Here is a 13,909-nt window from a genome sequence, read left to right as displayed (position 1 = left end):
TCGCGACAGCACGTAGTATACGTTTGTTTGGAACTCATACTCACATTTGTTTTTCAAACACGCTACTGTCTTTTTATACTTGTTCTGTTATTACAATTTTAAGTCTCTGTAATTTTTTATATACTTCTTTGATTGTGATACCTGAGGATGTTGATCTATTCAACGAAACTAGTAAACTAGTAGTATCTTTTTAAATATATCTTGTCATCTTTTTATCTCTCGGTATTAGTCATCAAAGGTTTTTCATAATATTCCAACTGAGTAAAAGTGAATTCTGAAAAAAAAAAAAATATATATATATATTTTTAAAAAAAATTTTTTTTAATGTAACTTCTACCCACAACACATTGTAGTTTTCTGGGTAAGAGTTAAAAAAAATCTATGGTATGTTAGTACAGTGAGCAGGCTAAGGATTTTTTTAAATATATTTATTTTCCTATTTATTTTGCATATAATCTGGAACTTTACTCTAGAAATTAAACATGAAATCCAATAAGTTGGCTAGTGGTCTCAAAATGGTTGGATTCAAACCTGCAGCTTGTTGACTGGGTTATGTCAACCACTCGGCCAACTAGCTGACTCTAATATTTCTGTTTTGGCAATACTCTTGTTCAAAGGAACCATCTTGCTATCTATTCTATTCACTCTTTTGAAATCTTGGCAGTAATAGGATTCAAGTTAAACAACTAGGTCAAAAGCACTGCAAATCCCCTTTCGGATTTCCTTAACTAATGCACAGATGTTCCATCTAAATTATCATCATATAGGCAATTTGGCCATGAGAATACATGCAATTTACAGAAAATATATACTAGTGGTGGTGGACAGCAGATGGTGCTATGTGTTTAAAGTAACAGTGGCATGTAGTTGGAGGAGTAAGTAGTGGAGTAGTGTGCCTTCTCACGATGAGTCCTTGGAGGTGTCCCATAATAATAATAATAATAAAAAGAAGAAGAAGCCATTTTCTGTCCACTGCTACATTAAGGCCTCCCCCAAAGTCCTTCATTCTGTTCTAGCTTGAGCCATTTTTCTTTAATTACATCTTCCCACTATTTTTTTAGTCTTCCTGTACCTCTCTTGCTACCTCTGGGATACCATTCAGATATCAACTCTGTCCACTCAGAAGTGAACAAAAATGGACATTCCATCTAAATGCAACACTATAACTGCATCAAGGTGATAATATTTTTAGCACTTTGTTCATCCATATGTATTCTCTCAATATGTTCCTCTTTGGTGTCAAGTGCATATCATTTCTATCCAGATGATATACACTAATGAAATAATCATTTGATAATTCAACAATTTCTTTTGCTTGTCACCTTATTCTCATCCTTTCATTTAAGTTATGCTTTCATTTACTTTCTGTCTGCTGAACTAATTTTCTCTCATGATCTGATTTTGTCCTCCTCATTTGTCCAGCTGCAACAGTCCTCAGGACCACAGGAACCACTGGAAATGAAACAGACAGAAAGGAATGCTTGGGTCACTTTCTATACTACGTTGTTATCTTTCTCTCATTCATATGTATCACTCTTCCTTTTTTTATTGCCTGAATGGTATTTTCCATTCTTTTATCTCACATTTCATTCAGTGAATTCTTTGTAGCTTCTTTCATGCCATTCTTTTTCGTTTATCACAACTTCTTTCACTTGATTATCACCTTTATTCTTACTCACACTTTCAGTACTGCTTCCACTTTCATTTTCACCCTTTCTGCCTTACTTATGTCCAAGTGTCTCAATTTTATGTGCACACTTTTATGTTCATTTCATTATTATTATTATTATTATTATTATAGATATATCCATGGAATCAGAAGACTCATAGCAAGAGACCCATTGGGATTTTACATTCTACCCATTTTACACTATACATTTACACTTCATTTTCCTATCTCCCATCATTTATTTAAATCATATTTGAAGGATCAACAGCTGCCATTATTCAATATTTACATGTTATTCATTTATTAACTGGAACTTCAGCAGGAATATCAGAAAGAAAAAGAAAATCGATTTCTTACATGAACACCCACACACATATATGTTATAATGGCAAAAGATAATGGGTATCAGTTTAATGTGGAAAAATGTAAATTTATGCATTTTGGGATAAACAAATTACAAGCTATATACTGCATTGATGACACTGTACTCCAGGAACACTGTATGTAAATCAGAACAAATCCATATAACCATTGTCAAGGATATGACACTGGTTATATGGATATGAGCGTGACTGATGGACAGATACCAAAAAGTGGTATATGGAGGAGCAGAAACCAGGTGACTGTGGCATGTCACAAGGTTTAGTGCTGCTAGGACCACTACTGTTTAATTTGTATATAAATGATATAGAAAATAATTGGAAGAGAAATATTCAGTTGCTTGCTGATGATACAAAATTCAAGTAGAGTAATAGTTAATCAAAGTGATTTGGAGGATGATTTAAATAGGCTGTCAGATTTGGCAAAAGATAATGAGTATCACTTTAATGTGAAGAAATGTAAAGTTATGCATTTTGGGATTACAAGCTTGTATCACATTGATGGAACTATACCCCAGGAAACAGATGAAGCTAGAGATTTGGAAGTGGTAGTAAATAAAGAGTTGAAGTTTAAAGGGCATACTGCTAAGTTTGCCAAGGTAGCCATAGGATTACTAGGCTATCGAAGAATACACTAAGATAGTTTTCACCTGGATTTCTTGGGAATGAGGAAGTAATGCAGAGGATCCAGAAGGGCAAGTAATCAAGATGGTGAGTGGTTTGGTTTATGGAATATTCCCTATGAGCATAGATTGAAAGTTTGTGGGTTGCAGAAGTTGGTCGATAGGCAAAAAAGAGGGAATATTATTATTATTATTATTACGGGCAACTCCAGGGAGTCACTAGACTCATCGAGGGAGGTCCCAAATCATATTCATCACAACTATTCGACATTCATACAGTATCTATCATACCTCGCTTTAAACTCATTCACTGTCACAGCATCCACCACAGACTCTGGGAGTGCATTCCACTCATTCACCACTCTAAAAGTAAAGAACCCAGCTCTAACACCTTTACTAACCACACTTTTGCCCAGTTTCCATGGATGTCCCCTAGTCCTCCCACAACCAGCCCTGTTCTCAAAAATATCTTCTGAATTAATTTTATAGAAACCCTTCAGTAATTTGAATGTCTCAATCATATCTCCCCTCCTTCGCCTATCAACCAATTTTTGCAACCCAAAAATCCTCAACCTGTTCTCATAAGGTTCATTCCACAGACCTGCTATCATCTTGGTCACTCGCCTCTGGATCCTCTCCACCTCCTCCCCATCAAGAAGAAACCTAGGTGACTAAATCTGGGCACAGTAGTCGAGATGGGGTCTTATTAAGGCTCGATACAGAGGAACAATAACCTGCTTGTCTCTGCTTGTCAATGTATTCTTCAGCAACCAAGTGATTTGATGAGCTGATTTGGCCACTTTTGCAATGTGCCCCCTAAACTTCAACTCCAAAATAATTAATGCCAGCAGCACCCAGTGTTCCCAGGTGGACACCCTACTGAGTACTAACTGGTCTCAGACGAGAACTGGTGCTTCAAAACCGATGTGGCCACTGACAATATGATAGAAACATTATTGTCCAGTAGTAGGAAACACTATTAGAGTTCCGAGATGTGAGAATAGATATATAATTAATTCATTTAAAAATGATAAATAAATAAAAATATAAAAAATTATGAACAATTAACAGCACTCACTTCCCAAAACTTAGAAATAGGCATACAGTCTTGTTTCTATGCACTGATGATGATGTACTGTTATTTTCAGTACAAAATAGCTGTACTTTATTTCATTAAAGTTAATTACTGTGGTTATAATGTAATTCATTGTTTAAATTATATTTAGTTTTCTCTTACATGTGTGAAGCTGTTATTCAAAGAATATAGTATGTCTAATGTGCATGTCTAGTATATTAACTACTCTATATTAGAATAGCAGATTTGTGTGTGTGTGTGTGGCTAAGTTCTGCATAACAAATACTTCTAGAACTATTATTTATGATGTAATGACTCTGTTGTTTATCTTCTGCAAAATTTTAAACTGACTTCATGTATTACTAATTTAATAAGCCGAAAGGCTATTTTACCAGTGAACATGTTAATAGAAAGGGGGATGGTAAATCCCTTTATGTTTTTATAGCCGGGTACAAAACTCGGATCGAAATCCATAGAGTTTCATGCCGAAAAAACTATCGGCAGGCCCAAATTTAAATGTACCCGGCTATAAAAACATAAAGGGATTTACCATTCCCCTTTCTATTGACTTCATGTATGTATTTGTAAAATGAAACCTATTAGACTTACATAAACAAATGTATAAATCTGAATATAATATGAATATTAGCAATATATAATACAAATTTATAGGACAATATTGGACGACTTGTACAAACTGCTGAGGAACATAAAATTCCTGATGTACCTGTTCCGCTAGTGAAAGAATTACTTTTTACTACTTCAGCAGAAACTGCAGATCATCTTCTCTATAGGTTTTTACCAAGTAAGTAGAAAATTTTCCTTTTATAATAACTAACATCATCATCATAACAATATACAGTATTTAAAAAAAAAATTTTTTTTTTACTGTTATTATTATTCAGAAGCAGAAGAAATAGTTGAATCACTGGATGATCACTTTGTGCGGGTGTGTTATCCAGGTGGAAATAATGGAGCGATTGATGTAACAGTTCTACTATTGGAATATAGACGGATGAACTGGAGGCATTTGGGATATCACAGAATCTTAATATGAATATAGCTATGTCAATGAATGGCATATCACCCTATAGGCTGTTTAAATCTAAGCACTGAGTCCCATGGGAATATTGGCAGACAAGCGTTGAAGTTCAGAGGACATATTACAAAAGTGAGCCAAACTTCTCATAGGATCAGTTGAATGTTGAGGAATACACTGAAAAGTAGAGATAAAGAAGTCATTATCTCTATAAGGCACTGATATGACGACATCTGGATTGTTGTTGTGAAGATTTGATTGCTTTCTTGGAGATGACAGTGGTGGAGAAGGTTCAGACGTGAACAACAAAGAAAGTGATAATTCTGTGGAATGCTTCCTGATGACATTTTCATGGAATACTTTTTGTGAGGACAGATTAAAGGTTTATGAGTTAAAAAATTTCGTTGATATGCAGAAAAAAAAAGGGAATGAGAACGTTGATACATGATAAGATGAGAAAGAACTTTGGGTGGTCCCCAGAAGTCGTGTAAGCATATGGTAGAAATGAGGACTAGATTTGTTCTTGGAAGGTAGTGAATGAGAGAAGTGGGTTATCAGAAGTAGTGGTGAGTGTTTTGTCAGTGAAATTAATTCAAAGATTAATTCTTTTCATGGGTATCTCCAGGAGTCAGAGACACATTGTGAGAGTTCCATACTAACTATTATTCACAAAATACCAATCATATGTCTTGAATTCATTCACTGCTGAAGCCTTCATAACTGCTTCTAACAACCCATTTCACCTGTTATTATTATTATTACTATTATTATTATCACCACTCATCAAGCAAAAAAATATATTCCTCATACCCTTGCTAACCACACTGTTACCTATTACTAGGGCTGATCCTTTATTATTACTATTATTATTATTATTATTATTATTATTATTACCCCAAGACCTCATGGAGTCAAAGACTCATCTGGGAGGTTCTTTTATCACACACACACATCTCATCATACCATGTCTTAAACACACTCAAACTCCTTGCAGACACCACACTCTCCGGCAAGGTGAATCATTTCCAATCATTCACAGCTCTGCATGAAAAAAAACCTTTGTTCTTTCAATTTGTGCCATGTATTGGGAAAAAAAAAGTCTTCTGTGCCAATCCTGTAAAAACCCTTTTAATAATGTATGTTTACATTATATCCCCTCCCCTTTGTAACCTACAGCCCTTCAATCTCTCCTCACAGGGAGCATTCCTTATATCACATACAGTCTTTTGGTCACTTGCCTTGGAATCCTCTCTATTCACAATGGATCAAGTTAACCCGATTTTTGCACAGTAATCCAGATGTGGCTTATTAAAGCCTTACTAAGGAAAATAATAACCACCCTATCCCTGCTATGGTGGAGGAACAGGGGGAAACTCCATATGAATAAAATAAAAAATAAAAGTGTGTTCTTCACCATCCAAGTAATCTGATGAGCTGTTTTAGCCTCCTTTGCAATATTATTATTATTATTATTTCCTGGGCATCTTCGTGAAGTCAGATACTCATTGCAGGTGCCCCCCCCCCTAACCATTGTTCACATAGAATACCTATCAAACCTCTCCTTGAACTCATTCACCAACAAAGCAACTCATTCACCAACAACCGCCTCCAGAACAAAAGGCTGCCCCTTTTTTCTCTACGAAAGGAAACTATGAGCAAGAGGGTGAAGAGTGGTTTCTTTGGATGGAGGGTGGTTGAACTGTAGAATGCATTGCCTGATAGAGTGGTGAGAGTGAGAACAGTCAATGATTTTAAGGAGTGGTATGATAGACTTTGTGTTTCCTAGGAGGGACCTCCCACGATGAGTCTCGATTAGACCTGTGTTTCCTAGGAAGGACCTCCCGCGATCAGTCTTTTGACTCCTTGGAGGCCTAAATAATAATAATAATCATAATCATAATAATAATAATTCCTGCCACATATAGAAAAAAGTCTACTTCAGTCCTGTAAAACTCCCTTTAATAACTTTTATGTTTCTATCATATCCCTCTTTTCTGCCTATCAGCTAGTCTTTATAACACACACACACACACACATACACACAGAAGAAGAAGATTGAGATCTAGGCAGATTGAAAGAGTAAGAAGTACCTTAGAGGCTGAAATATAAGACTGACAATATTGGAGTTCTGACAGATAATAGATTAACTTAGAGGAAAATTGTTGATAGGAAGTGAGTAATGATGTAAAATTTTCATTTAGTACTAAATCAAATAGCCTGTACATCCTTATTAGAATTTGATGATGATGATAAAGTCTTGTGACTAGAATATTATATCTGTGAAATGTGTGTATTCTCCATCTAGATTATGCTTTTGTAAAGGGAATAAACCGAGTTTTCAGGAGAAAACCCTGCCAGTAGGTTTGGCTGTCATAATATGAATACAAGTATTTATTTATAAAATGGTATAAAATGAACATAACATTCACTATAAAAACAAACAAACAAGAACAATTTTATATATATTAACATTGTTTCAGATGCAACAGAGAGAAAGACAGAGAGAGAGATAACAGATACCAACATAATTAAAAATCATATTTAAATTAATGTTTAAGAGCAAAGATGAGCAATATTCAGAAATGTTGCTGTAAGGGAGAATAATGGTTACAGTGGATAGCAGATCTGAGAAAGTAAGAGGTAATTATTATTATTATCCATGGAGTCAAATACTCATCTAGGAGGTCCCAGTAATGTGGGAGAGTAGAATAGGAGAGACAGGAACACTTGGAGGTTAGTGGTGTGAGGGAAAAAGAATGAAAGAACAGCAAATGTCAGAGTGGGCAGGAAGAGGTTGAATGAAAGGGGATGCCAAAAGCAGAAGTGAATGTGTGTGTGTGTGTGTGTGTGTGTGTGTGTGTGTGTGTGTGTGTGTGTGTGTGTGTGTGTGTGTGTGTGTGTGTGTTTTTAATTTATTTTATTTTATTTATGTATTTTATATATTTTATTTATTTATATATTTATATATTTATATATTTTATTTATAAATTATTTTAACTTCTAATATTTTATAATAAATACATAATATTTGGCCTTGCATGATAAAGAAGTAAAGTGAAAATTGTAAACTGAAGTGTTGCACAAAAATTAGAAGTTAGCAAAAAATAAAAAATTAAGGATTTTGCATTAAAATAGATTGAGTGTTCTCAGACTACTTTTACAGTTGGTAGTAGAAAAGATATGAAAGTGGCTGAAGATAAAAACCTACAGGAAGCAGTGTACAAGTGGTTTGTTCAATGCCTCTAACAACACCACCACTTGAGGTTAACTATTACCTCAACAGGAACACCACTTGAGGTTAACTATTATCTCATGTGGTGTTGCTGTTGTTAGAGGTGGAGTTCAAGTCATCTGCTAAAAGGTTTGCTAAGCATGTGGACTTAAAATTTCAGGGGAGTGATGGATGGCTGTGGCGTTTTTGAAAGTATCATGGAATTGTTAATAAAAGAACCTGAGGTGAATCTTTAGGTGCAGATGAAGAACAAGTTGAGAACATATCTAAATGACCTCATTAAAAATGAGGGGCCACATTTTATCACAGCATTATAATGCTGACATCATATTATACTGAATAATCATTATCAGACCCTGATGTGCTTCCTTATTATGAACATTTTAGAGAATTTCAATCTACACTAATAAGAAAGCAGCACCAATGTGTAAGGCAACTGAAGCTTGATGATTTCTTCAAACCACTTCATCAACTGGACTTTTTCATCCAAATCCTCTACCAGCAAAGGAATTAACAGCTCTTCTTCCACATGACAGTTGTATTTCTGACTCTGAAAAATTGTAATTCTTTCAGTTAAGTTAATATTAATGTATCCTTTTTAATGTTTTTGTATGTTTTTTATTGAATGGAGTTTAAGAATTTTAAAGTATTTTTCCCCTCTAAAATGGATTTAAATAAAAAAGAAAAGAATGTTCACATTGAAAACAATTTTGTGTGAGCTTTAAGAAGAAAAAAATAGAAAGTGGTGGAAACACTTCATTAGTTACATTGTATAGTTTTTGATGTGTTGATTTAAAATAAAGTCTGGTTCCTATCATAAATTTATTTTTTTATTTTAACAGATGTTTTAGTGGCATGTATAAATTACTCAATGTTCATTATAATGCATCCTGTACATTGTAAGTTCATTATTAATATATGTTTTTAAAGCACATTCAATTTAACAGAATTTTGGTAATGGTGGATATCCCTTCCCTAATTAGTCCATTAAATTGAGGGCCTATTGTATCATCATCAGACCTCCACAGAGTCAAGAACCATTGTGTGAGGTCCCATTGCCACACACACACACACATAGCTCATCATATCATGCCTTAAATGCATTCACCATCTCCATGCCCACTACACCTCAGCCAATGTATTCCAAATAACTGAAAAAAAAAAAAAAAAGCCTACTCTCATCCCTTCCAGAGATGACTTCTGATTCTCATCCTGTCTCTTTCCGTTCTATGTCTATGAAAATCCTCGTTCACATATTAATCTGCTAATAATCCATTACCAACTAATTTGTAATCATATTCCCCCCCCTTCCTCCTATCCATTAGACTCTGCAAATTGCATTTCCTCAATCTGTCTTCATACTCAACTTCCAGAGACCAAAAGCCAGATTAGTCAGTTGTCTCTGGAATCTTTCCAATATCTCTTCATCCTTTTGAAATCCAGGTGATGAAATCTATGCACACAGTAATCCATATGTGACCTGATCAAAGAATTATATAATAGAACTATAACATCCTTACTTTCACATGTCAGTTTCCTCCTCATCATTTTCATAATTTGCTGTGCTAACCTCAAAATTTTAGCAGTATGTTCTTGAAATTTTAGGATCCTTATCCACCATCATTCCCATATCCCTTATCTTCTCTGGCTCTTCTAAGATATCCCCACCAATTGTAGACTCTGCATTCCATCTTTGTTTCTCAAATTTTAAAACCTTATACTTTGGAATATTGTACTGGTAACCCCACTCTCTTTTCCAATCATCCAGCTTATTCAAGTCCTCTTGCAAAAACACATCTGCTCTAGCCATCATAGTTCTCCCTAACGGTGCATTGTCTGCAAACAACAGCATATGCAAACCCCCCCCCCCCCATATCATTAATATATAAGTTAAACAGCCAGCAAAACAGATCCTTGGGATTTTCCTCTTATGGGATACTGCTTCTCCATACACTACTTTCTGATACTTATCTGGCAGTCGATCTCCAATCCACATTACCAATCTGTTATCCAGCCCATCTGTTACAATTTCATTAACAGCTTGTCATAAGAGAATCTATCAAAGGCACTTGCAAAATCTAAATATACCACTGTGTATGCATTTGTCACCTTATTATAAAAAAGTAAGTAAAGTGTTCAAACATATCTTCCTTTGACAAACCTATGTTGATCATCACAGAGAATGCTGTCTTGTCAAACCCATTTCTGAATTTTGATCCCTCTAACACTCTTAATCACAATTACAGAACACATCTATCAAACAGGATTAGATGCAAGAAAACCAATGTGCTATTTAGAAGTTGTTACAGATCAGAAAGATTATTTTTAGAGTCAGCCATGGCAATGAAGAATTCTCCTAACCTGAACAAGTTTGGTTGTATTAATTTGCCAAAAATTTGGGAGACTGTTATCTTAAGATCAACTTATATATAGCTGTAATACTTTTTTTTATGATATTAGAGGATGCTAAAATAGGAGTTTAGATCTTTGGTTTGTTACAATTTGAATTGTTTCATTTACTCCTTGTCGCATGTAAACTATAACATGCTGTTTTGTGTTCTGAAGATGTAGGTTTGCAATCCAGCAATAATTCATAAAATAATTCTGTATATAGGTTTATAAAAAAAACCTTTTTTTTTATAAAATAGTTCGTTTGGTGTTGTTAATACCGTTACAATAAGTTATGACTAATATTCAACACCTAAGCTTGTCTATTAGATTAAAAACCTCGGTGCTTTCATAGTAAATCTTCAGATTCTGCATGGAACCTTTTATGTTTTTTATTCCTTGTTGCTGCATGAGGGTTTTTTTTTTTCACTAATAGCAATACAGTACTTTCTTTGACTATATACCACCATGACAACAAAATTATGACAATGGCTAATATTTCATGGAAAATTTAGAGATACTGTCTTGTTTATTACAGCATATATCATACAGTCTGACTAATGAAATAATATATCTGAACATTTTTTACAAAATGTTTTTTTCCATAAAACAAAGACAAAATCTGTAATAGGACATTTTTTATGAAATCATACAAAATTAAATTTTTCATTTATTCAATTTAGCAGTGAATGAGGTAATAGAAGAGAAATAAAAAATAAAAGTGTTTTTTTTATTTAAAAAGTAAATATTTAGTAAACACCAGCAAATACTTATAATTATTAAACAATGAAACATAGAATTCTATTTATTTATAGATGACCCAACACCATTATCACCTAATCCCAATGAACCAATATCGCCAGTTAGCATGTCAGATGAAAGAAGAACTCCTGTGGGATCTGATTATGATGATGAGAGGTATGAAGATGAAAAAGGATACAGAAAGAAAAAACCAAAACAAAAAAGAAGTGATGATGAAGATGATGATGAAGTGGATGATGAAGAAGAAGATGATGAATATGAAGAGTATGATGAGAACAATAGAGCTAAAGATTCCTCATCATGCATATTACTGTGATAACACAAGCATAAGTGAAATACCAGTCCACTTTTAGAAGAGTGCAGAGATCAACATATTAAAAAAAAATGTAAATAGACAATGTATTACTTGAAATTTTATTTCAAAAAGAAATTTCACTTCATTTGAAGTGGATATGCTCAAAAAATCTATAAAGGGAACATCTTTAAGAAGCTCATTAAAGTTGCCATATCAAAACTGTATATAATACTATCATATAATGTGATGTTAATATTTAGAATGATATTTATAATAATTTTATGTAACTACCCATATATGCACGATTAACTAAACATTGTTTTTTTAAAAAAAAAACTATTCATTTGTAATACAAATGAATAGTTTTTTAATTAATAGTTGGCTCATATGACCTAACCGTGAAAGTTTCACACTCGATTTAAAAATGACCTTATTAAAAAGAATAAGTTATTTTTTTCAAATCCTATATACAGCATAAAAGTTCCTATACTGTATTTTTTTTATGTGAACCCATGAGCAGTTGTAAACTTATGGTACACTGAGCATTATGGGTTAGCCAGGGGTAAGATAATCCAGTCCCCTTCCCCTCTCACACACACACACACACACACACACACACACACACACACACACACACACACACACACACACACACACACACATTCCAGAGACCAATGGTCAATGGTACATTTTTCAAGTCAATTCAGGTATCTAATAAGCAAGGTGGTGGTGGTTTCACAGTGGACAGTTGATATTCATCTACTTCTGTATTTAATGTCATTCACATCCATGACACAGCAGGATTCAAACCTATAACTCATTGGTTTCATGAATTTGATGAGACAGTTCTCACTTATTCTATCAAACTCATAAAATAACAAAAAAGAAAAAAATAACTACACTTCATGCCTAATAAGTCCTATTAACTTGTATTACATAAAGAATAAAAGCAGTAGCCAGAAACAGTTTAATTTACCTATTAAATTATTACCATTTGGACATCTCCTAGGATGCACTACTGAAGGTTCATTCTGATCTATATTGCTTATTATAATAAATTTAGTTTAATCCTTTCTATCCAAGTGTGTGCAAACAAAGTTTGCACCTGAAAGTATCTTCAGGACTGGGATAAAGTGGTACAACACCGAGCAACTCCTTGCAAAGGTGGAGCAAGGTACCAACAGTCCTATCTCAGTATTTCCCATAATGCAAAACACATCTCCTTGCGGATATGTATAATGTTATGCATTAAGGGAAGGGCCACTACCCAGACTAATTTCGACCTTTATTGAGGTCTCTTCAGTGGGAGCCAGGCCCAGGTGGAGATACCAAGCAGAAGCATTAGCATGGTCATCTCCTCCTATAGGAGCTGCCAAACGGTGTGCCACCTTTTTATTAAATTACTCTGGATTTAGAGAAAGATGTTGAAAGTTTATTTTTCACACTTTACCCCAGTCCTGAAGATACTTTCAGGCGCAAACTTTGTTTGCACACACTTGGATAGAAAGGATTAAACTAAAGTTATTATAGTCTGACCAAGTGAAAAATAAACTTTCAACATCTTTCTCTAAATCCAGAGTAATTTAATAAAAAGGTGGCACACCGTTTGGCAGCTCCTATAGGAGGAGATGACCATGCTAATGCTTCTGCCTGGTATCTCCACTTGGGCCTGGCTCCCACTGAAGAGACCTCAACAAAGGTCGAAACTAGTCTGGGTAGTGGCCCTTCCCTTAATGCATAACATTATACATATCCGCAAGGAGATGTGTTTTGCATTATGGGAGATACTGAGATAGGAGTGTTGGTAGCTTGCTCCACCTTTGCAAGGAGTTGCCCAGTGTTGTGCCACTTTACCCCAGTCCTGAAGATACTTTCAGGCGCAAACTTTGTTTGCACACACTTGGATAGAAAGGATTAAACTAGATTTATTATAGTCTGACCAAGTGAAAAATAAACTTTCTACATTGCTTATTATAGCTCTCCTAGCAATCTTTTATTCATCATGCTATGAAAAAAATCTAATCCTTACCCAGTTCTTAATAATCTCTTATTCAGCTTCCAGGTGGTGAATCCCTTGTTCTATCCTCTCTTGCAATATGTTGAAAAATCTCTCCAATGCTTCCTTGGATGAGTCCTTGACTCCCTGGAGGTCTCGAATAATAATAATAATAAACTATCCAATAACATAATAATACTAATTTGTAAGTTTTAATTATATTTCCCCACAATGCTGCACCATTTACTGCAGTATCCACCACCTGAATGATATACTTTTGCAAAGTGATGAGATGGCTGCTACTGGGTGATTGTCTTTGTCCATTTATCACTTTTTATGCATGCAATATGTCCTGCCCATCTTCATTTTAGTTTTAAAATCTCTTCCTCTGCAGCCAACACTTTTGTTTATTTTCTTATATCTTCATTCTTTGTCTTGCAGTCTGATGTT

The 13,909-nt window shown here is 34.4% G+C and overlaps 1 protein-coding gene across 1 annotated transcript in view; it reads left to right on the top strand.

Annotated features, from left to right (window-relative positions):
• The window catches only part of LOC150098993 (kinesin-like protein KIF28), a 91,307-nt gene extending 79,273 nt beyond the window's left edge, over positions 1–12,034 (top strand). Inside the window, exons 19-20 of the mRNA XM_090405789.1 lie at positions 4,420–4,552; positions 11,222–12,034. Coding sequence (XP_090261915.1) covers positions 4,420–4,552; positions 11,222–11,484 — 396 coding nt within the window. The 3' untranslated portion in view covers positions 11,485–12,034. The remainder of the gene's footprint in view (positions 1–4,419; positions 4,553–11,221) is intronic.
• The last annotated feature ends 1,875 nt before the right edge of the window (positions 12,035–13,909 follow it).

This window comes from Typopeltis vanoorti, chromosome 15 (genome assembly GCF_054136105.1).
Source record: "Typopeltis vanoorti isolate ZY-2024b chromosome 15, IOZ_Tvanoo_1.0, whole genome shotgun sequence".
Classification (NCBI taxonomy): Eukaryota; Metazoa; Arthropoda; class Arachnida; order Uropygi; family Thelyphonidae; genus Typopeltis; species Typopeltis vanoorti.
This window is presented reverse-complemented; position numbering and strand designations above follow the sequence as displayed.